This window comes from Girardinichthys multiradiatus, chromosome 3 (genome assembly GCF_021462225.1).
Source record: "Girardinichthys multiradiatus isolate DD_20200921_A chromosome 3, DD_fGirMul_XY1, whole genome shotgun sequence".
Classification (NCBI taxonomy): Eukaryota; Metazoa; Chordata; class Actinopteri; order Cyprinodontiformes; family Goodeidae; genus Girardinichthys; species Girardinichthys multiradiatus.
Window position 1 is genome coordinate 13,973,486 of NC_061796.1, and position 23,506 is coordinate 13,996,991.

A 23,506-nucleotide genomic window follows, 5' to 3' on the forward strand; every position below is an offset into this window, starting at 1 on the left:
AAGGTTGAAAGAGTATGAAATAGAGACCAGAAAGATGACCCAGTTCAAAGAAAAGCTCCGAGCCATCCAAGATGACGACAAAGAGACTTTGCTTGAGGAGTGTAGTGAGTATGGCAGACCGGATCATAGAAAAGACCACAGAGCTGACTCAGAGATACCAAGTTATGATTTAACAAAAGAAACAGAGAGTGAAGGAGAGGGTGACAAGTCAGAACAAGAGCAAGACCCAAGAGGAGCTGAACCCAGCCAAGGACCAACTATTACCACATACATCACAAGGCCGAAGAGTGAAATCCTTCAACAGATTGTTCAGGCCAGACAAGAACTGCAAGAGACTATGAGGCAAGAAGCCCTCTTATCGGCAGCCCTTGAGCGCCATAAGGGAAACCTCCAACGGATGGCCAACACCCAGTGCAGCCGGCAACCCCTCACAAACCACTCAAAGTAGGACAGAGAAAAGGAGAAAAGAAAGCAGTGGAAGTGTTTGACATCTACCGGGTCTCAGAAAGAATGGCCAGAGACCTGACATGGGGGCCGGTACAAGCGAATGATGGCCGTCGAGCATACATACCAGAAGCTGGACAGAGAGACTACCACATCCCTGCTGTATGGGCTGACAGCCTGGAAGACAAAGTCGAACTCAGGGTAAAAGCAACAGTTGGGGAATGGGCCAACATCCTAATGATGCCATCCTACCACACCCTAGCAACTTATCAGCTCCTGACCAGCAAGTTCAGAATCGCTTATGTAGGAGTTGTGCATGATGTGATGTTAAGAAGACTAAAGAAAGCAGCATAAGTATGCACAAGAGATCGAGCGACAGGTTGATGAGCTATCAGCAAAGGAAGAAGAGGAAGAACCTCCACTGCCGTCAGCACCACGCTCCAACAGCAAGCCCTTAGGGAAAATGTCTGAACAACCCACGGCATCCAGCCCTGAAGCTGATGTTTTTCGTGAGTACAAAAATATCAAGACCTTAGTTAGAGAGAAAAGATTCGAAGAGAGTAGTGAAGGTTACATGAAAGATGTGTGGCCGATGATTACCAATGCTACTGAAAGAGACGAAACAAAAAAATTGTGGCTGAGCCATGTAACAGCACATCCCTTAGACAAACAAGAAACAGTTCAAAGTCATTATGAGAGGTTAGTGTTGGAAGACATGGATGATGAAGAATCCCAGATCAGAAGGGCTAGACTGCACATGGATGGAGGTCAGCATCTTGCACCGGTGTGGCATGTGCTTAAGCAAACAATCTCACCAGCTAGATATGTGAAGGCCCTCCGAGAAGTAACCAAAGGGAGGAGAGGAGAGATCGCTTTTGCCAAAATGCCGATGAAGGGTACAACAGTTCCACAGATGGATCAAGCAGTAATCTCTTATGATCTGGAGCGGCAGTTTTATGAAGAAAGAAGAAAGAAAGAGACAGGACAATGGGGCCAAACCACCAACTAAGGCCAGTGTGAAAGCTCCAGCCAACCCCCCTAACAGACCGCTGCTTCAGAGAAGAGAAGAACCGCAAAGAAGATTTTACAGACCACCAGCATCGCAAGGCCCACAAAAGAAAAGCACCTTTCTCCCTAGGGAGGAGTACGACAAACTGTCCTCTGAAGAAAAGAAGGCCCTCTTCGAGTCCCGCAGTTCCGGGACCGGGGGGCCAGCCAATTAATGATGACATGGCCGCGAGTCACCCTGGAAAATGCCTACTAGAGGGGGACGAAATCTACACAAAGGTGGGAGGAGAACCCTATCTAGTGGACACCGGGGCTGAGGTATCTGTTCGAATAATTGAATAAAGATTTGTCTTATAGTTTCTCCTATTTATTAACTTGACTATTTGATTATATAACTTTTCATAATGTATGTGTGAGTAAAGGATGTGTGAGTTTGTCTGCAGGCAAAGATCATAAATAGGAGCTGAACTAGCAGAGAAGGAAGCAGTCCCGTTGAGGAGGTCATAAAGATGAAGGCTGATTACACTCAACAAAAGGCACAACTGACCCTACAAGTTGGAGGAGACTGTGGGAAATGTGTTGTTAATGTATAAAGCTGTTTATGACCTGTCTACGATGCAGTTGTTGTTTTCCCCCATCCTTTAGAGAACAATGTTTTTGTAAACTAGGGACCCTCGAAAGACAATAAAAAGAGGAGGCGGACAGATGCTGTTCAGAGCGGTGCGAGATCTGTAACTGAGCATATCTTGACCGTTTCTCCTCGCAAAGCGAGTAAAAGGAACTAATACTTTGTCTCTCTTTTCTTTTTGTGTTGTTATAAGTATTGTTAGGTTGGTTAAACCTGACATTAATTTGGTCCTTCGAGAGCCGGATTCCAACTACGCCTGATGGTTCCAGCGGGTCGGTGGACTCCAGGAAAAGACCGTGCGCACGGCTGTCTTCATCAGGAAGACACGCAGACCCTTTCCGGGACTGGATTTCGGCTGACGGAACTCTGAGAGAGAGAAGAGAGGACAAAGTGGTGAGTTGAATCTGGATTTAAAACAAAAGTGTGACGAATGACTGGGGGTCATTGCGTGAAGTAAACAAACCCTGTGAATCCTAGGCCCTAACAGGTAACAGCAGTGCACCGGAGTTCTGCTTAAAGTATTAGTAAAAATACTGAAAATTCCGAGGTTATCAGCAGTGCGCCGGAGTTCTGCTTGAAGTATTAGTAAAAATACTGAAAATTCCGAGGTTATCAGCAGTGCGCCGGAGTTCTGCTTGAAGTATTAGTAAAAATACTGAAAATTCCAAGGTTATCAGCAGTGCGCCGGAGTTCTGCTTGAAGTATTAGTAAAAATACTGAAAATTCCGAGGTTATCAGCAGTGCGCCGGAGTTCTGCTTAAAGTATTGGGGAAAATACTGAAAATTCCGAGGTTAACAGTAGTGCGCCGGAGTCCTGCTTAAAGTATTAGGGAAAATACTGAAAATTCCAAGGTTAACAGCAGTGCGCCGGAGTTCTGCTTAAAGTATTAGGGAAAATACTGAAAATTCCGAGGTTATAGGGGACGACAGAGTCCTCTTAAGTATTAAGAAAGTAATACTAAAATTCCGTGTTTCCAGAACGGCGCAGTCTGCGTTTAAGTATTTTAAACAACAAAAAAATACTAAGTAAAATCTGCGTTTAAGTATTTTAAACAACAAAAAATACTAAGTAAAATCTGCGTCTAAGTATTTTAAACAACAAAAAATACTAAGTAAAATCCGTGTTTAAATGTGTGTATGTGAGAAATAAATGGAGGATTTAAACCACTAGGTTTTACCTCATACCAAAAACAGTGGGATTGTAAGTGACTAACTTTTGTGGAAGCAAAGGCAAGAATTCTCCACTCGAAAGAGTTGAAGTGAGAATTACCACAAAAGGAGATTTTTCTGTCACCCTACTGAGCAGAATGATCCAGTATTTAGAATACCCTAGGTATTTATATGCTGGACCAAATTTAAATAAAAAAATGGGAAAAGGGTGATTTAAATACACTAAAATGAATAATAATGTAAAGATTGGAAATTTATGGAAGCACAGGATCAAATTAAAATATTAAAATTAAAATATTTAGATAAATGGAAAACAGAGTTACACAACTCTATCCGTTATTTAAACATCAGGATGATGAAGATGACGAGGATGGGACTGACCACATTTCTGGCCTGTATGCAGATCCATTTCTATATGATTCTGTGATTTAAATGTCAGTAAGTACCTCTGAGTATAATTGTCTTTGTACTCATGAAAATAATCTTACAGTTAAAAAATCTGACAGAAGTGGCTGTTAAGTGATATGAGAATATGAGCAGATATAAGACAAACAGGGGGGAAATGTTAGAATAATTGAATAAAGATTTGTCTTATAGTTTCTCCTATTTATTAACTTGACTATTTGATTATATAACTTTTCATAATGTATGTGTGAGTAAAGGATGTGTGAGTTTGTCTGCAGGCAAAGATCATAAATAGGAGCTGAACTAGCAGAGAAGGAAGCAGTCCAGTTGAGGAGGTCATAAAGATGAAGGCTGATTACACTCAACAAAAGGCACAACTGAACCTACAAGTTGGAGGAGACTGTGGGAAATGTGTTGTTAATGTATAAAGCTGTTTATGACCTGTCTACGATGCAGTTGTTGATTTCCCCCATCCTTTAGAGAACAATGTTTTTGTAAACTAGGGACCCCCGAAAGACAATAAAAAGAGGAGGCGGACAGATGTTGTTCAGAGCGGTGCGAGATCTGTAACTGAGCAAATCTTGACCGTTTCTCCTCGCAAAGCAAGTAAAAGGAACTAATACTTTGTCTTTCTTTTCTTTTTATGTTGTTATAAGTATTGTTAGGTTGGTTAAACCTGACAGTATCCATGACTTGCAGAGGCCTAAAGACAACGGGATACCTTACAGTCCAATTTGCCAACGGGACGGTAGAAGAGATGCTGTATGGGACTTGGCAAGGAATCATTTGGGTGAAGGGTCCATACAACCTCATCACCATCACAGATTTGAAAGAACTCAACAAACCATGGGGAGAGCGCCGCTCTCTATCTCAAAGGCTGAGCCAGTTACGGTCAAGGTTAGTAAAAGTAGGATCGACTCAGAGTGGAACCGGGGCTCAAGAGTGGTACAAAGCAGTAGATGTCAGTAGATGTGCCAGAAGAAACTTAACAGAAGCTGAAAGAAAGTGACTTCTCCCCGGCTGGGAAAGAGAGGCTACGGAAGATCATCACCTCAGCTAATGTGGCCCGGTTCAAGAACGACTGTGGAGACTTGGGACTGAAGTATGTGCACCTCATAGAAGGGGGAGTGCATCCACCTGTTCGACAGTACCCCCTGAACCCGGGTGCTGTTGAAGAAATTGATAAAATAGTAAAAGAATTGAGCGCTCTAGGAATCATCAGAGAAGAGCTAAATCCCATCACTAACAGTCCAATTCAAGCGGTAAGAAACCAGAGTCAGCAGGAGGAGGTTGGAGGCCAGTAATCAACTTCAAGGCCCTCAATCAAAGAACCATAGCAAACCGAGCCAGCCTAATCAATACCCAAGGAGCATTGAAGACATTAAGAGTCAAGAAATATAAATCCTGCATTGACTTAGCAAATGGATTTTTCTCCCTCAGACTCACAAAGCAATCACATGGCAAAACAGCATTTATACACAAAGGCAAGAGTTATGTGTGGCAAATGTTACCTCAGGGGTACAAGAACTCCCCTAATGTTTTCCAGTCAGCTGTAATGGAAGTTTTGGTTGACCTAGAAGCAACAGTGTACATAGATGATGTGTTCATTGCAGACGACACCGAAGAGGAGCACCTAGAGAGACTGCAAACAGTGGTGGAGAGAATCACAGCAGCAGGTTTGAAGCTGAATCTCAAGAAATGCCAGTTTGGACAGTTTCAGGTGAACTATCTCGGATTCCAAGTGACAACAGATTTGGGACTCTCAGAAGGGTATCGAGAGAAGCTGGCACAAATCCACCACCTGAATCCGAAAATTATCTACAGAAGATTTTGGGACTCTGCAACTATGTGAGAGATCATGTTCCTAATTATCAAAGATATGCTAAGCCATTATATGCCTGCCTAAAGAAGTGAGAAGGAGAAGAAAAGATGACAAAGAAAACTGGACATGGACTGCATCAAACCAGAATGACCTGGAAAAGCTCAAAAGAGCAATCCAAGAAGCTGTGAAGTTGGAGCCAAGGAGCTTGACTGAAAAGTTGGTAGCCGAGATGAGCTGTGAAGATGAGGACTCCATGCTGAAAGTGAGCAATGAAAATGGGGTTTAGTAACGTTGTGGAGTTACACTTTGTCATATGTAGAGAAGAAATTCCCCCAAGAAGAAAAAGAGTTAGCAGTGCTTGCTAGATACTGGAGCACCTTAAAAGACCTAACACAAGGACAGCAGATTAAAGTCATCACTCAGAGCCAAGTCCACAAGTATCTCAGAAAAGGAACGGTGGAAAGCACAAAAGCAACCAATACAAGGTGGGGAAGATGGGAAGACATCCTGCTGGACCCCGACCTTGAGATTGGCCCAGCACAACCAGCCAGCAAAAAAAAATAAAATCTTAGAGCTGTCTGAAGGAAAGGCCGCCAGAGTGGGTCCTATACACTGATGGGTCGAAGAAAAGACTGGATCAGATGGCCTACTGGGTGTTTATTCTCAAACAGCACGGTCAAGAGAGAAAGGTAAAACTCCCGGTAGTGCACAGGCAGGAGAAGTGACAGCAGTGCTGGAGGGAATAGAGAAGATGAAGAGAAGAATCAAGACAGCAAAGATAATCACAGACAGCCACTACTGTGCACAAGCCTTGAACGAAGACTTATCCATTTGGGAAGAGAATGGATTTGAAAGCACCGAAAGAAAGTTAGTGGCCCATCACGATCTGTGGAAGAAGATTGCCGAATTGAGGATGAGCCTGGAGCTTGAAGTGGAACACCAGAAGGCTCATACCCGAGAAGGGGTTCACTGGCATGGAAACGATGAGGTGGATCGTTATGTTCAACAGAGAAAAGTTGTCTTTGTCGGGATCGAAAAGTGGGACAGAATGCCACAAGGTTGGGCGCTCCCTGAAGAGTACGTGGGTGAGGTGGTACTGAGTGTGCATGAGGCCTTAGGACATGCAGGCGTGCTGCCTACCCGTAAAGAACTGAAAGAGCAGGAGTTCTGGATCTCTATGAAACACATCCGGTGCGTACTACGGGACTGTGAAGTATGTGGTCAATACAACGCAGGATGCCGTGGACAGCGGCTGGAAGGTCTGACCATCAAGAGCACCATCCCCTGGGGCTCAGTGTGCATGGATGTCGTGGGCCCCATGGGAATAACAGGGAAGAAAGGTGAGAAATACCTCCTGGTGCTAGTAGACGCAATGTTAGGGTATGTAACTGTAAGTGCAGCAAGGAGAGCCAACGGCAGCAGTGTCGTTGCCATCCTGGAGCAAGTCTGCAGTTCCCTTGGGGTACCTAAGGAACTGCGAACAGACAATGAGACTCATTTTCGCAACTCACAGGTTGATCACTGGTGCCAGAGATATGGAGTAATGAAAGTTTACTCTCTTGGTGTCTCTACACTCCCCAAGCGAACGGAGTGGTGGAACACACCATAGGTGTTGGAATTATTATTAAAAAGGGGGTAAAATATCTAACTAAACAAAATAAAGCAAAACAGCAGTGGGTACGTGTGCAATCAACCAGCAGTTATGGCAAAAGTGATAATATAACAAGGGAATATGGTGCTGAACGAAGCTTTGGGAGCACAGCCCGCCAGAAAGTGTAGCTCAGTGAGATGCACAGTCATAAACCTTCCCCCCCAGCAAGGTGTAAGGTGTAAACCCCGAGGACAAAGGGTAATAAAACTTTTGGCGGCAAGCCAGTAAGCAGTAAAGTTGAAGACAAAGAAAATGGTTGATTTTCACCATAAGGTTATTATAGCAGTCCAGTTTCACAGCGCACCTGCGTGCAGGTGTTCGCACGGTAAAGACACACTTGCGAGACACGACGGTCTCCGAAAGTGCCAGCAAGTTTCAAAACAATGGCATGCACATACAATTCAGAACACGTTAGACTCTAAATGGCGACTCTAATCGCACTAAAACCTCGTCTACCCTGCCCAGACTATTTCTAAGAAATAAATAAAATAAAGGATGGGTTTTACTTGTCATTGTCACCTCTCAGCAGAGGGAGAGAGAAGGAGGGGGAAAGTTGGAAGTTAACGTGTGTCCACAGTTAACTTCAGGAAGAGAGGTCAATCTTCGTCCTCTGGCCTCCTTGGCGAAAGGGGAAAATATGATCTGACCATCAGGAGTCGACTGGATAAAACAAGGTGGCAATCCGTCTCCTTGAAACTCCGTGGTTTTTTTGTGGTTACGTGTTAAACTCACGTCTTCGATCGGCAAAGTGAAATTTCTGGCCTTCTTATTCCAGAAATCTCTTTTTATGAATTTTTCATTGGCCAATGAAGGAGAATGAACGAAATCCGCTTGGGACTCTTCTCCAGAATGATGCGCTTCAGTTGCTGGTCTGGTCTCCAGCGTGAAAAGGAGCTTCTTTCAAATGTTCACCTTCCTATATTGCTTCCTGTGACGTCAGACCTGGGACGGCCCCGTCATATCAGCCGCAGTGGCCGCTGGATTTTGTAGGACAGACTATCCTGCGGTACAAAATGGCCGATGACGTTGTAAACGCATAGTGGCATCCAGCAACGTGCAAATGGTCCAATATTCAGCAAACAAGTGGTCCAACAATAGGTCTGGTGAAAAACTGGATAGCAAAAAATGCTAATTCTCGTGACTGGAGCACCAAAGCTGTAGAAATAGGGCAAGCACTGACTGACAGACATCGAGTCAGTAGACCCTCCCCTGCAGCAGAACTCAACCAACGACCATTCTCTTCACAAGACGTGGGGCGGAGCTCCAATGAGAAAACAGGAAAGCCAACGCCTAAGGTGCCATTCCGTGAGGGACAACGCATGTGGGTGAGAGCACGAGATCACCCTGTGTTGACAGCAGTGAAACCCAAGTACGATACCACTGACATTGTCAAGCAAGTATTAGATTGTAACAGTGTTGTTACAGAAGAGAGGGATCCAAGGAGTTGAATAGCTCAAGCCAATTCTCAGCTAAGGATAACCAGAAACCAGAGAGATGGCCAGTGAACCAAGCACCATGCCACCCTACATCAGATTGGCCACTGTATATGGGGTGGTTGCCATTCAAATAACCACTTCAGGCCTTTGGGCACGAAGAGCCTTGAAGAAATGGGAACTTGCTAAAAAAGGATTCTTGTCAAAAGAAGATGAAATACTGTGGTGGCGAGAGGTCAAGAACTGCTGCACAATCTGCACGGGCCCAAGTCAGCTCAAAGTCCGCTGGGAATTACCAGGACAAGAGAAACCACTACATCACAACACCAGTGGCAACGAGTTAGACAAACTCCCATACAAGCCCGTCAAGGTAACAGACATCTTCATTTGTGGGGGGTGCCGAATCACCACTCTCCCCAGAGTGGTCTTTGTGACCCAGTGGGATCTGCGTGAAGAAAGACCAAGAGAGTTTACCTGCCTGTGGGACGGTTCATTTCTAAAGTACTGTGACTCTTGCGGAGCCCAGACAAGATCAGGAAGGCTGATGCAGGTGGTTCAAGCAGAAGGGTGGCAAGTAAAGCAATTTTATGATCCACTCAGATCTTTTAAACCGCATCCTGATGAAGGGAGGCCTGCACTGTATAGAAAGACAGTGTGGTATTAATAGCTCAACCATCAGCTCCTCCACTATATGAAGGGTTATGTGGAACCGAAGGATGGGGTCACCTGAATGATGGCCTGGATGGGGGACCAACAGATCTGCTGACAGCATCAATCAGGGAGTCCTGGCCATATGATCCAGCCTCAGGCCAGGTAAGCTGCCCACCTTTAACCACCACACAGTATCCCCTGGTGTTCCGAGTGTATAGAGACCGGGGTCCAGAGGGTGTCGGCACTGCACTGGAACAACCTCCTGACAATGAAGAACAACAGGTGCAGCCAAGTGGATGGTTTGGGCCCTGGGAGTTGACAACCTGGGGACAGTTAATATTAGAAGTCTTTGCAAATCCAGACCTCCCCCTGGAAGACTAGCTCGACACTCCCAAGGAAAGGGGTGCTCAGGGTACAGGGCTATACTACTACACCACCAGTTTGGATGCAGCCAGGGAGCCAGACCCACACAGAAGGTGGGAGAGTTCATCATAACCTCTGAAAACTGGCATCGCAATAGGGTGCTACAAATTCCAGGTACTGTGGCTCAATGGACAGAAACACCCACTGACCCTAGATCCGCCCAGAGGGTACAACTGGCAGTACAAATGGTTGTGGTCCCATTTAGAGGTGCATAAACCGTCGGAGCAACAATAACAGTCATTCCAGAACAGCAAAAAGAAGACCCTGGAAAAGTCGAAGTTGCAGCAGCATACAGGAATAAACGCTCACATTCCTGGCCTTGGCCCTCTTTGCCACAGAAGTGGAAATGGACAAGAAAGGACAAAAATTGACAGACCGACAAGGAAAATGGACAAAAGTTGTCAAGCGTCAAAGGAAAAGAAAAACACAAAAAGAAGAATGTTATTCCCCATCGGGTTCTTGCACTGATGACAGAGTTAAAATTGGGCCTAACACCTGGAATGGCCTGATGCAGGGAATCCCCTATCTAAAACTGCCATCAGGATTAGTTCTACTGGACAGACCGAGAGCAGATTTTGCCCCTTTTTATCCATCCTCAGAAAGTTATTTTGTCTCCAATACAGAGTATCATAGAAAAGCAGATCTGCAAAAGCCTGACCATGCTGGAAAATACCAAGCCTTGCCATGGAATGTAAGTAACTTTTTCCTCTCATATCGCAAAATGTCCTGGCCTGGCAACGAAGGGCGTCACCCACTGGATACCCAAGTTATAATCTTACAAGAGGGGCCCGAAAGCCTGCCATAAATATTTAATACAGTCCACCTTGAAGTAAAAGGAGCAGTTCTGGGAATCAGATGAGGACCACATTATCAAGAACCATTACAAGGCATGGATTATGAAGTTTCAATGGCCAGAACTGTAATTTAGGCCACATCACCTTCTATGTCAAAAGAAGTCAAGGGAAAAGAGCACCAACCTGGCAGATATGTCTTCAACAACACCCAATTACCCATTTCAGTGAGAGAAAGCACGGTTTACCCTAACCCTCCACACCCACACTGTACCATTCCGGCTCGGCCAGGTCGTCGGGTCGAACTCAAGATTCACGGCTACCCATTGTACACGTCAATCTGTATCCTATTAGAAGTAGGTTTGGCTTACAAGACCTATAGACAAAGGCGGGCCATAGACGGATATACCCTTGCAGGATCACAGATACAACCTGACTACTGGATAGTCTACCAGTGGACGTGGGTGTGGAAGGGGTTGGAACCTGGATTGCCTTACCCATCACCTATTTATCAAACCCTGCTCAAAGGACGAGTGGACAGAACTGAAGAAGCAGATCAACTGGAATTAGCAGACTATTCCCGAGGACAACCATGCCAGAAACTTATTCAGACATGATTCCTCTGCTATTTAGCTACTTTTAAAGCCCAAGATGAAGAGCCTCCCGACGACCCTGACAACGCAAGTCCCTCTACTCGACCCAAGCTATGGAAACGGATAAAGATTACGGATAAAGCGTCTTGTTTAAAGACTTTGCTTAGGCTTTTTGTTTTGCTTATCGGCATTATTATTTTGTTAGTTATACTTTACCAAGCTGGAATGGGACCATGGAACTTAACCCATGTTAAGGTCGCTCATGGTTCTTCAAAATATGCCAACTAAACTTGCTGGAACACAACCTCTCTGAACGTCTTTTTGCCTTGGACAGAATACCTTCCCGTAAAGAACCAGTCTATGTTTTTTTGTGAAAGCCAAAAAACCAATTTCACTAGATTGCAGAAGGTTCTACAGAGAAACCCAGCATGGATAAACGACTCCATGACCCAACAACTCATCAATCATACCTCCAACCTTGAACTCACTGACGAAGGAGTAATTTTATGGGTGAGAATTCTGCACCAACTCATCCGCCGTACAATTCGCTGCAATTGGATTCACCCTGACTGAGGGGACCCGGAGTGGCATTGCGACTGGGCCTGTCGGCCCTTGGTACAGTTTAAAGGCCACGGTTATTGGGAGCCTGAAGTTATCCACAAGGCTCCTTCAAGAGTTGTGTGTTGCCCAGCCTGGTTTCCCCGTTGGGAATTTTGGGGGAAATAGTTAAATTGTGACGAGAATGTGTCCACTAAACCAGATGCATCCCAGCGAAACAGCAACCACACCGACTGGGGCCTTGTCATCCCCGCTGGAAGATCCAATGCTACAGCGCAGAATCGCACACGCCTTCCTGACACTCCTAGGCCTAAAAACACTTTGTCAACCAGAAACTGTACAAATTACCCGTTGGCTTTTCGGAATCGAGAAGCTCTGCAGGAATGTATTAATACCAAGCTCAGACATTTGCCCAGCTGTTTTGGAACATATTCACTCGATGGCGCACTCAGAACTATCTGCCTTTAGCCCCTCTTTACACTCATCGGGTCTACCTCTCCTTCATAACCTCCTGGTCGAAAACCCTCTGGACTGAACATGAAGAATGGCTGAACACAACATTTCCCTGGGTATGGAAGGCTTATGGTGTTCCCCTCTTCAAAGTAGACTTCCCAAAAGATGAAAGCCGAACACATGAAGGTTTCAAAGGACCTTATTATACAGATATGTATGTCCAAAAACTACCTAAGCCAGATGAACTATTGAATGTAATGGCAGGAGATTTTCATAAAATTGACCAGTATGTGGCGCAACAAGTTTTTGAGAGTCTTAACAACACTGTGTGGTCAAGCAATGGAGCTTCCCCCCGATGTGACCTGTGGTTAGCTGACATTTCAGTCATGTCAACATGGCGATATGACTGCTCCGCCATAAATAAAACAGCAAAGATGCTCCTGCAGGCCTGGGCTGAGGGACACAGCAGAGATTGGTCCCGAACCTCGTGGGGATTGCAGGAGTATGAAGTTAAAGAGTGGGTTATTCCCTGTTTGTCTCAGACAGATAACTACTAGTGTTAAACACCAATATTTAGCAATAATTTACTCCAAAGAGCGAGACATTTGGCCGCAACCCTTCTACTGTTGCTACATGCATGCTCAGTATGAGGGATTGCTGCAAAGTCAACACCAGTGACCATCCTACTGTCGGTACATGCTCATCCAGGAGGAATGAATGCTACAAGTCACTGACTCGATGCAATCTGCTGGGTTTCCTTAGGTAGAAAAACGTTTTAACCAATTTGAATCTGAAACTGAATCTGACTGCACTGTTTGATAGTTCAGATTAAGTGGAATGTATGTACCTGACTTGAAATCTGTATGATTAGATTGAATTGACTTTGTGAAGTGCCTTGAGACACCTTGTGTTGTGAATTGGCGCTATATAAATAAAACTGAATTGAACTGTGCGCTGTGTTTGCAATCCGTGCACGCAGATTACTCAGTGACATCTGTCGAGAATTTGGACATGTTCCTTAGTGTAACTAAAAAGTCATATTAAAAGCTGTGAAGTGCACTGATTAAAACATGGAAGTGCTTTAAGTTTATATACTACCACAGATCCACTGAACTTACCTGTTGCGTCCAAGCTCTTGACAGATGTCACTGAGTAATCTGTGTGCTATTGACATGTCACTATGCAGCAATGTTTGAATAAACAGTTTGATTATTAAGCTGGAAATTGCAATTTACTCCGAATAAGATAAATTAGTTATTTTTACTCAAAAGAATTAAGATAACAATTTGCATAGACATTTCTGAGTATAATCGAAGGAAAATAAAAAGATTAGATTTACCAAAAGAAGTCATTTTATGAAATTAAAATGAAGCTTGTAGAGGACAAAACAATTAATGTTGCCTGTACTAAAGTAATTGAGTTTGCTTAACTAAAGAAGTCTTGTGGCATTATACTCAATAATTTAAGTTGAAATAACTTTAAAAAAATCTATGCAAATTGTTACATAAATTTCTTTACGTTGAGATCGCACATCTTTTTTTAGAGTTCACGTTTACCTTGCTACCAGATACAGTGAGGGGGGTGGGGTGGCAAGGGAGGTGTAATATAGCTAAAGCTCACTATTAAAGAGCTGCTGCGAATGTTTCAGTGCACTATAACCTACGTTACACATACTGAGATGGCATGCTGCATATAACCATGTTCTATAAAACATGTATTACTAGAATGGCTACTAAGGAACAATCACCCAACTTTACCCTTTTTCTGAGCTCTACTGTGTAGATTTGCACATTTCATCTAACTGTTTAAAGCTCATACCTCACAGATACCCCCAAGTCCTATACCTCCCTCCTATAAATCCCCAAATGTGGTGTTACTGTAACATTCTGTTAATTTGGGCATTTTACTACAAAGATGATTTTTTGGCACCCATTAAAGAAGGGGCAGAGAAAAAACCACTTAATGATTGTTTCATAACACAAGACATCTGAATGTTGCACATAGGCTACTACAGGTTAATGACATTTGACTTTTAGCACAGACACTTGTCTCTGGAACAGCTGTGGAACTGATGTGATTACATGGTTGTCACAATTGCACTCCAGTAAACAAAGGGACATTTCTTTCAACTGATCTTAAGAGACACTTTCACTTAGAGAAGTGGAATAAACAGTAACAGTGCAAATGGTTCAAACAACCAAAGAAGAGGAGGTAGCTGATCTCAGTTTAATACTGATGCTTTCTCAACTTAAGCCTCCTCCTTTCGCCCCCCACGACACCTCCTCCCATCCGACAGCAGCTATAAAACAATCGCAATTAGACCTCCATCACTGTCAGGGACATAAACTTCCTTCAAGTGTTTCTGTTTATCTGACTCGCTAAGGTGGATGCATATACTCTCAGGGGTGAGTGCTTCAGATTGAAATGGTTTGATGGTGTTTGGCGCGATTAGTGTGTTCGTCAGCTCTCATCTGATTGCTTTTGTGACATAACAGAGCTCGTGTCAGCGGAGATGTTGGCAGGTGCGTTAGTTCTGGGTACCATCCTCACAGCTTTACCAGGTATGAAGGAAATTTCAGCATTCTTGAAAAACTTGTTTTTTCTATGCATTCCGAAAACTAGAAATGAGCAAGACGGGGAGTTTTCTGATTTTTGGACGAAAAATTCTTAAGTTAAAGATTAGGTTTGTTTTGTTTTTATTTAGGACCTATATATTACAGTTTTAAGTTTAAAAACTAAGTGATTGACTTTTAAGAGCCATTATGTCCACAATGTTCTGCAGCCAGGTGCCCTTGTCTTTACACTCAGGTTTATTTATAGGTATTGATTGTCTTTTGTGCAAGGTAGTCAGGCAGGCCCACAGTCAGCAGCACAGGATGACACCATGGCTGCACACCTAGGAGAACGCTTCCTGCTTAACTTTTTAATGCTGCTTTCTCAGATCTGTCGTTTGAAACATCTTAGAAAAATAATTGGCCATGTACAGTACTTGTTGCATGTCATTACCCTGTATACATCCACAGACAACTGAAGACAATATGTTGGAATATGTGTTGATTTATATAAGCTGGTATATTTGTGTCTACCTCAAATCTTTTGTGTTTTGACTTTTGTTATGTGTAATTGTTGTGCTAAGGTTCCTAATTTAGGGCTCTGAGGTCTAAAAGATTAAAAGCGCAGTTTGTGTCTCTTAGGTACTCAGAGCAGGTGGAGTGTGTCATTTTCTAGAAGGGTGATCTGTGTGTGGTCAGGAACTACAGTGACTCTGCCATGCCGTTATGACTACCCATCAGGTAGGTTATTTTTTCATTTTGCATTTCTTTAGATGATGTTTTGTGTACACTGTTATGTGTAAACAAATAAATATACTTGAATGGGATTCTATGTGACAGACCCTCAAAAAATATTTGATTATTGAGGAGTGGAATGAAAGTGTTTCTTTTATTTATTTTTTTAAGAGTACAAAAATGAAACATTTGTTGTGCTTATGTGTTCACCAATCTCTGAGGCAATGCTTTGTAGAACCAGCTTTAACTGCAATAAATTATGGAAGTCTTTTTAAGTAGGTCTATACCATCTGGGAAATACTAGAGTGGAAAAATATGTGCTTTGCAAATTAGCTTGAACTCAGTCAGAATGGTAGGAGAGCATCTATAAACAGCTATTTTCAAATCTTGTCACAGATTCTGGGCTAGATTTATGTCTGGAGTTTGACTGGGTCATTGTAGCACATGAATATGCTTTGATCTAAACTGTTCCACTATAACTCTGGTGGAATGCTTATGGTTGGTGTTGTCTGTATGCTCGTTACTTTGATCCATCTATTTCCCCATTATGTCTGATCAGCTTCCCTGTTTGCTGAAGAAAAACATCCCCACAGCATAATGCTGCCACCATCTTTTTTCACCTGAGGGAACATGATGAGCCAAGTTAATTTTCAGCCACACAAAAAGCTTTCAAACTAGACCAAAAAGTTGCATGTTATTAATTACCTTCTGGAAGTGGTTCTTTACACTAGAAGTTATTTAATAGGGAGGGGTGTAAATACAAATGCATGACACACTTTACTTGTTTACTGTTTGTTAAAGAATTGTGAAAACTTTGTTGTGCTGGTATATCTCATAAAATTCTAATTAAATACATTGCTGTTTATGCACGGTGGTGCAGTTGGTAACACTGTTGCCTTGCAGCAAGACTCCCAGTCTTTCTGCAGGGAGTTTGCATGTTTTCCCCGTGCATGCATTGGTTCTCTCCTGGTTCTCCAGCTTCCTCCCACAGTCCATAAACATGACTGTTAGGTTAACCGGTCTCTCTAAATTGGCATTAGTTGTGAATGGGTGTGTGCATGGTTGTTTGTCCTGTATGTCTCTGTGTTACCCTGCAATGGACTGGCGACCTGTCCAGGGTGGACCCCGCCTCTTGCCCATAGACTGCTGGAGATAGGTGCCCGCTCCCCCGTGACCCATTATGGAATAAGCGGTATAGAAGGGGAATGAATGAATAAATGAATGCTGTTTATGACTCTAATGTATATAATAAATGAAAGGTTCAATTGTAATTTGGACAAAAAAATTAAAACTACTATTCTACTCTTTAACAGTTTATTATGTCCATTTCCTCTACATTTCGCCCCCAAAAAATACATACTTGTGGACAGTACGCTCTGTTATTCTGGATATGTTCAAGTGAACAACAACTGTCTGTAACACTCTAGGTCACACAGTGAGGCGGGTTATGTGGTTCCGTGTGTCTATTGAGGGTCGCAGAGAGTTTGCCCACCACACCGACCCCAACCAGATCAGTCTGTCTTACCGTGGACGCACACGGTGAGAAGAACTGCAAGTAATGATATTTTTACAGTAAAATGATGTTACTCAAATGTTGACTGTATTCTAGCTACATTGGGGGCATCTATCCAAGCTGTTCGATCCAGATTCAGGGTGTGAAGCTGAGCGATGCAGGTCAGTATCACTTCAGATTCGAGACAGACCTACCGCTGGGGAGATGGACCTCCCCTGACACCATTACCCTGGATGTAACAGGTAGGTGAACAGAAACTAAAGCTGCTGAGACATCTCATCTTATGACCTTTAAAGTTACAGTATATTATAACATCTGACGTCATCATTCTTTGTGTTTGTCTCTGTGTTTCTCAGACCTCCAGGTCCAGGTGCATACAGCCAGGCCTGGCAACATGTTTGGATTTGGAGAAACAGTCTTTGTAGGATGCCAGGCCAGAGGATGTGCTGCCCCAGGGAGAAGCCTGGCACTGTATAGGTCATTTTTATTTTTATTTAAATATTTTATTTAGTTCAGATTAATTAATTTATACACCACCAATTCACAGCCAATGTCAAGTCACATAACTTTATAAGACAAACAGATCCAATTCATATCCAATTATATAGAATCTGGTTCTGTCCAAATTTAGTTTATTATAATCCTGAGATAAAATTCAAATCAAATTGCAGACAATGTGATTTCATCCAAATTATAATACAACCCAGTCAAATCCAGTCCATCCTACATTGCGGGTAGGTATAAAGTTGTTTGTCTAAGGAAATCCAGCTAATTTCATGAAAACTGTTGACCTTGCAAGAGTTCCTCATCATAAAAGAGCACGTGGCAGGAATGGAAAGGACAACACAGTTTTTACTGAAAGAAAACCTTCAGCAGAATCAGCTAAGTCTGAGCAGCCATCTGCTGTGATCAGACAGGAGTTGAGAGGAAAGGAAGAAGACACAAAAAGATAAATAATTATTAGGCCAAGATTACTTTTAGAGGAAAAGAAACACAAACAAGGTACACAAAGTTATGGCAGCAATAGTCCAAACAATAGTTTTATGCAGAAAGGCAGATAAAGCAAACCAGGAGTACTTCCTGTGAGAAAAACAAAGAGAATCCAATCAGTTAATGGCAGCAATAGTTCTGTCAGTGACTCTGTCCAGGAAACGGCTAAACACAGAAACCCTGGTTCAGGTGTATCTTCTTTGGATGCAAAAATCAGGGAGTAAACAAAGAAATGGAAGAAAGTTTTGAATTTACAGTTCAGATGTTGGAAAAATCTTTGTGTGTTAATTAAATACATATGGCAAAACGTTTTAACATATGGGGGATTTTTTTAAATCCATACTTTTAGGTAATTTTGGCAGGGAAAGGCATTTTATGTTGTTGTTGCCGCTCCAAACCCACCAAAGGTGTACTGTTTCTTTAAAATCTGCGTTGTTGTTGCCAACACAGGTGTTAAACTTTATGGCTCTATGTTACGTTTTTCCAGTTATGTAATTGCATGACTGTTCTAGAAAATGCCACTGTTATTGTAAAACAACTAATATGGCAAAGCCTGTGAGCTAGTCCAGGCAGTCAACCTGAGCTTTGCTGCTGCTTCACGTTGGGATTATGATTATTGATTAATTAATATTTGTCAATAATTATAATTGAAAATCATAATTTGAGAAAATTAATTTCTTAACCAAAAATCCTTATTTATGAATCGAAATCAGAATGTCCTCTGGTGTTGTAATTGTGGCTCAAAGCATTTGATAATTAAAATTATTAAATTCTCAGTAATAGTTGATAACTATTACTAGATGTCACTGTTTAATCAACCGTTTCTGCCAAAACATGGGGAACTTTAACCTTATTTTGACTGACAAATCACTCTTGCACAAAATAAACACAAACGCCTTCTCTTTATCTACGTGAATATTTATTAAATCAACAGCCTGATCCACCTCGCTTTTCCGATTCACTAATCTTCACCTAATCAAACATGCAAAGTTCTACACAAAAGGGTAAAATATCTAACTAAACAAAATAAAACAGCCTTGACTGTGGATGAAATAAAACCAACAGTTATGACAGTTATGGCAAAATACAAGAGGAATATTATGCTAAGCGAAGCTTTGAGTGTAACTTCCCCCACCAGGCGTCAAGGGTCATAAAACTTCAAATCAAATTGGGCTATGTACTAATGTACTAATGTACATAGTCCATTAGTCTTCCTTATTCTTTAATTCTGCTTGGTAGTTTAGTTGGATTGTTTTAGCATAGTAAAGAGTTTGTTGATTGAAATATGTTTGACTTTGAGTTGACTTATTTTTGTTAATAAATTCTTGTATTTTAAGAAATTGTGTGAATTCATTCCATATATGTGCAGAGTTTATGCTGTTCAATAATATCAGAGCTCATCTCACACCTTTCTATTTTGTCCTAATACCACCGCCTTACTGGGCTGGTATTCACAGGACAACCCTTAACAGACCGAAATATTATTTAATAAAATATTAAAGTATCAATATTAAATAATATATTCATATTCATAATTACAACATTATATTGTTTTGTTCTCTATACCATTCTAAGCATTGTTATGGACTGTGGGGGAAAATATTTACCGTGGAGTCTTTAGTCCCTGGGTGCTATCATAACAGTACATGCCTGGCAAAGTATATGTTGCTCCAGTCATTGACCTCCCGTAACAGTCCAAGGCATTTGGACTTCGGATAGGTCACAGGTTTGGTTACATGCTGACACTCAGCTGATTAAGAGAGTAAAGCTTTCTGGTATTACATCAAAATGAGACTTTACCACAGTAAAATGACTAGATTTGATGTCCTAAGGTTGGCATAGTGCCAGGTTTAACACATCTTTTCTTTCACTTTTTCTTTCCAGCCCGTATCTTCTAACAGCTAATGGCGTGAAATCATAAGTTTGCCGTCAGTTCCTTTGTCATGTGATGTTTTAACACAGAAACGGACTAAACCTCGGCTCATACGAGAAATGGATGATTATTAATCGCTTTGACCAGCAGCACGCAGGAGCATACACCTGCCGACCAATCCCGCCGCAGAACGTACAGTCACCGTCTGTCTCTCTGACGATGGGACGTAAGTCAGCCACACAAAACAGAAACTTTTTATCATTTCTAAAGTTTCATACAGCAGATATGCATCTGGAAATAATGGAAAGGAGATTATTGTGTTTGCTTTTGCTTATAAACCAAGTGGTTCATGGTTGAGGACAAGTGTCTTGTAATTTGAAGAAAGCATGAAGCAGTGAAAGTTTGATTTTAAAACATAGGCTGTGAATGATTCACTTTTAGTATTTTTATATGTGTACTTAAAACTGTTTTAATTTAGTTTTTATTATGATTCTTTCCTTTCAAATACTTGTTTTCTCCATTGCTTCTCGCTGTAGATAGTCCTCGCTCCACTTCCATTGCAGTGTTTCCTGCCGGGGAGTTGTCAGAGGGGGGTTCAGTCACTCTGACCTGCAGCAGTGATGCAGCTCCACCTGTTGAGAGCTTTGTATGGTTTAAAGGTAGACAGCAGTATGTTTGGAGACTAACTGCTGAACATTGGCTGTATTGTCAAGTGCCTGAAGGGCTATACACACTCATTTGCATCCCCGGTAAAGATATGGAAAATAGATTAATCTTTTATCGCAGTGGCATAATCTCACACTGCATAACTGAGATTAATATAAACTTTATTTTGAGGACTTAGCATACACAGAGGAATCTTTGACCATTCCTTTACGCAAAATCGTCCTAGATCATCCAGTCCTGGGTCCGATCTTATGCTGTCTACTTTTCAGCTCACCCAATACTACAAGATTCAAATCCAGGAAACGAAAAACCCATGGAAGAATGTTCAGTTTGTATTGTGAATCATTTCTGTGTTGATTTGATCATACCTTTTAGATTATTATCCTTCTGAAAGAACGAGTGTTAACAGATTTGTTTTCCTGGAATTTCAAATTTATGAAATCCTGCCCTCTAACAAAGTTCCCAGAGCCTTGGGAAGAGAATCACACCCACAGCATCACACATCCTCCACTGTGCTTAATAATGGGGGTGAGGTGGTTTTCTAGAAATATTTTCACACAAAGTCAGGTTTAAATAAGGAAAGTGCTTCAGTTGCATGTATTCTGTATAGATAATTAGAAGTACAAACAATTGTGCCACCAATAGTTTTATAATAAAAATCATTTCTTAAAATTGAATTGTTACTCAAAGGTTGGATTTAAAAATATATATTTAGTTTGAGATTACACTACTGCAGCAAAAAATAATTTATTTCAACACTTTTCCACAATGTAAGGGGCATTATATTTTATAATTAACATTTTCATAGAGATAACTTCCTTCAGATGTTTTACCCACCCTTGCTTTGTGATCAAAGTGTAAATGTAGTTTTCTCCTTTGTTTTTGTTCAGACATGGAGAGTGGCAGCATTCCAGACAGCTTCAGTCCTCAGCTCCACCTGTCCTACCTGAAATACACAGACAGAGGAGAGTATTACTGTGTAGCTCGCAACTCACTGGGAACAGATCGCTCTGGATCACTTTTTCTCAATGTCACCTGTATGTTTGCTGCTGAGAAGCAAAATTAAGATTTACAGTAATTGTCCCTTCTGTGAATTTATGCAGCAAAACTGCAAAGATTATCTTCAGTGTGTTTATTGTTTTAACATTATTATTATTTTTGTTGTTGTTAGTTAACATAGTGTAGAAATAATGTTCCTTTCCTCCTGATTAACCTGTTTAGACTCACCAAAGAACACACATGTGTGGGTAAGTCCTCAGAGAGACATCAGAGAGGGCTCATATGCAAACCTGAGTTGTATCAGCCATGCCTACCCTCCTCCCAGAAGGTAAAACCTCAGCCTAAATCAGTCCGGAAGAACTTTGTTTAATATCAACATTTTTCTTTAATGCTATTTTTACTCTTTCATCATCATCATCATCATGGATTTGTTGTTAACAAAAACTCGCCCCCATGTCTTTTTCTAAATTCAACACTTGTGACCCAAGTGCCCAATGTTGTCAATGCCAATTATCAAAAATAGGTTTAGATTATTGGGTCCATTGATCGCCATCATCATCGTCCTTATTTTCTCTGCAGGTATATTTGGTATCGAATCGTGGGTGACCAGGTGGTGGCTAAAGGTCACTATCAGAACCTGACCTTCCCATCTGTTGGGGCTCAACACGCAGGCCAGTACTACTGCATAGCATCAAACCGACTGGGATCCCAATCCTCTCTTGTTTCTTCACTAACTGTCTTCTGTAAGTCCAGGATACATTAATGAGTCTTTGTGACCTGTTGTGAGTCATTTTTAGTGAAACCTCTTATTCAACCTAATATACAGTGTCTGGCAAAGGTATTCATACCTGTTGAGATTTTTTACATTTTGTGACATTAAAACCGCTGATTTTAATGTCTTTTTTTTATTATTTAATGTGACAGATCAACATAAACTATTGTATGATTGTGAAGTTAAAGGAAATGGATATGCTTCATGATGTTCACTCCGGTTCCCCCTAAATAAATAAAATAATAACCCAAGCTATAAACATCACCCTGTTCAAACCAACATCCAAAAATGGAAACTGATTGACACAGCTGTGGGCCAGGACAGGCCCGTCAATGACAGCCAGGGCAATCAGAGCATTAATCAGAGATGGAGCCAAGGGGCAGCTCTGGAGGAGCTGCAGAGAGACAGGTTGGAGAATGTTTTAACAGGACAACTATACTGCCTGGCAAAAAAACAAAGTCGCCACCTGTATTTAACTAAGCAAATAGGTACGAGCCTCCCATTGGATAATTACCGCATGGGTGATTATGTTTCATCTGGCAACAAGTTATTTAACCCCAACTGGTGCAATGAGTTGCTTCTCATTTCTTAAACAACCATGTTGAAAGACATATCCTGTGGTCGTGGAAAAGATGTCAGTCTGTTTCAGAAGAGTCAAATCATCAGCATGCATCAAGCTGAGAAAACATCTAAGGAGATTGCAGAAACTACCAAACTTGGGTTAAGAACTGTCCAAAGCATTATTAAAAACTGGAAGGATAGTGGGGACCCATCGTCTTTGAGGAAGAAATGTGGCCGGAAACAAATCCTGAATGATCGTGATCGGTGATCACTTAAATGTTTGATGAAATCATATCGAAGAAAAACAACAGTTGAACTCCAAGCTATGTTTAATAGTGAAAGTAAGAGCATTTCCACACAAATAATGTGAAGGGAACTCAAGGGATTGGGACTGAAAACCACTAATCAGTGAGGCTAACCAGGAAAAAAAAGGCTTCAATTTGTTAGGGAGCATAAAGATTGGACTCTGGAGCAATGGAAGAAGGTCAAATGGTCTGATGAGTCCAGATTTACCCTGTTCAAGAGTGATCAAGTGCATCAGGGTAAGAAAGGCAGGGGAAGTGATGCACCCATCATGCCTTCTGCCTACTGTACAAGCTTGTGGGGGCAGTGCTATGATCTGGGGTTGCTGCAGTTGTTCAGGTCTGGGTTCAGCAACAGTATGTGCGCAAAGAATGAGGTCAGCTGACTACCTGAATATACTGAACGACCAGGTTATTCCATCAATGGATTATTTCTTCCCTGATGGCACAGGCATATTCCAAGATGACAATGCCAGGATTCATCAGGCTCGAATTGTGAAAGAGTGGTTTAGG

The 23,506-nt window shown here is 42.0% G+C and overlaps 1 protein-coding gene across 5 annotated transcripts in view; it reads left to right on the forward strand.

Annotated features, from left to right (window-relative positions):
• The first annotated feature begins 2,423 nt into the window (after window positions 1-2,423).
• The window catches only part of si:dkey-33i11.1 (hemicentin-2), a 34,080-nt gene continuing 12,997 nt past the window's right edge, over window positions 2,424-23,506 (forward strand). Inside the window, exons 1-11 of one of the 5 annotated variants that reach the window (XM_047358862.1) lie at window positions 2,424-2,473; window positions 14,526-14,591; window positions 15,225-15,323; window positions 16,745-16,856; window positions 16,927-17,072; window positions 17,187-17,307; window positions 19,783-19,919; window positions 20,230-20,352; window positions 21,250-21,396; window positions 21,581-21,686; window positions 21,938-22,101. In XM_047358862.1, the coding sequence (XP_047214818.1) occupies window positions 14,543-14,591; window positions 15,225-15,323; window positions 16,745-16,856; window positions 16,927-17,072; window positions 17,187-17,307; window positions 19,783-19,919; window positions 20,230-20,352; window positions 21,250-21,396; window positions 21,581-21,686; window positions 21,938-22,101 (1,204 nt within the window). In that variant the 5' untranslated portion in view covers window positions 2,424-2,473; window positions 14,526-14,542. Of the gene's footprint in view, window positions 2,474-4,292; window positions 4,553-5,355; window positions 6,818-14,525; window positions 14,592-15,224; window positions 15,324-16,744; window positions 16,857-16,926; window positions 17,073-17,186; window positions 17,308-19,782; window positions 19,920-20,229; window positions 20,353-21,249; window positions 21,397-21,580; window positions 21,687-21,937; window positions 22,102-23,506 lie in introns of those variants that run through there. The other 4 variants (XM_047358855.1, XM_047358848.1, XM_047358836.1 and 1 more) reach the window with 4 other exon arrangements.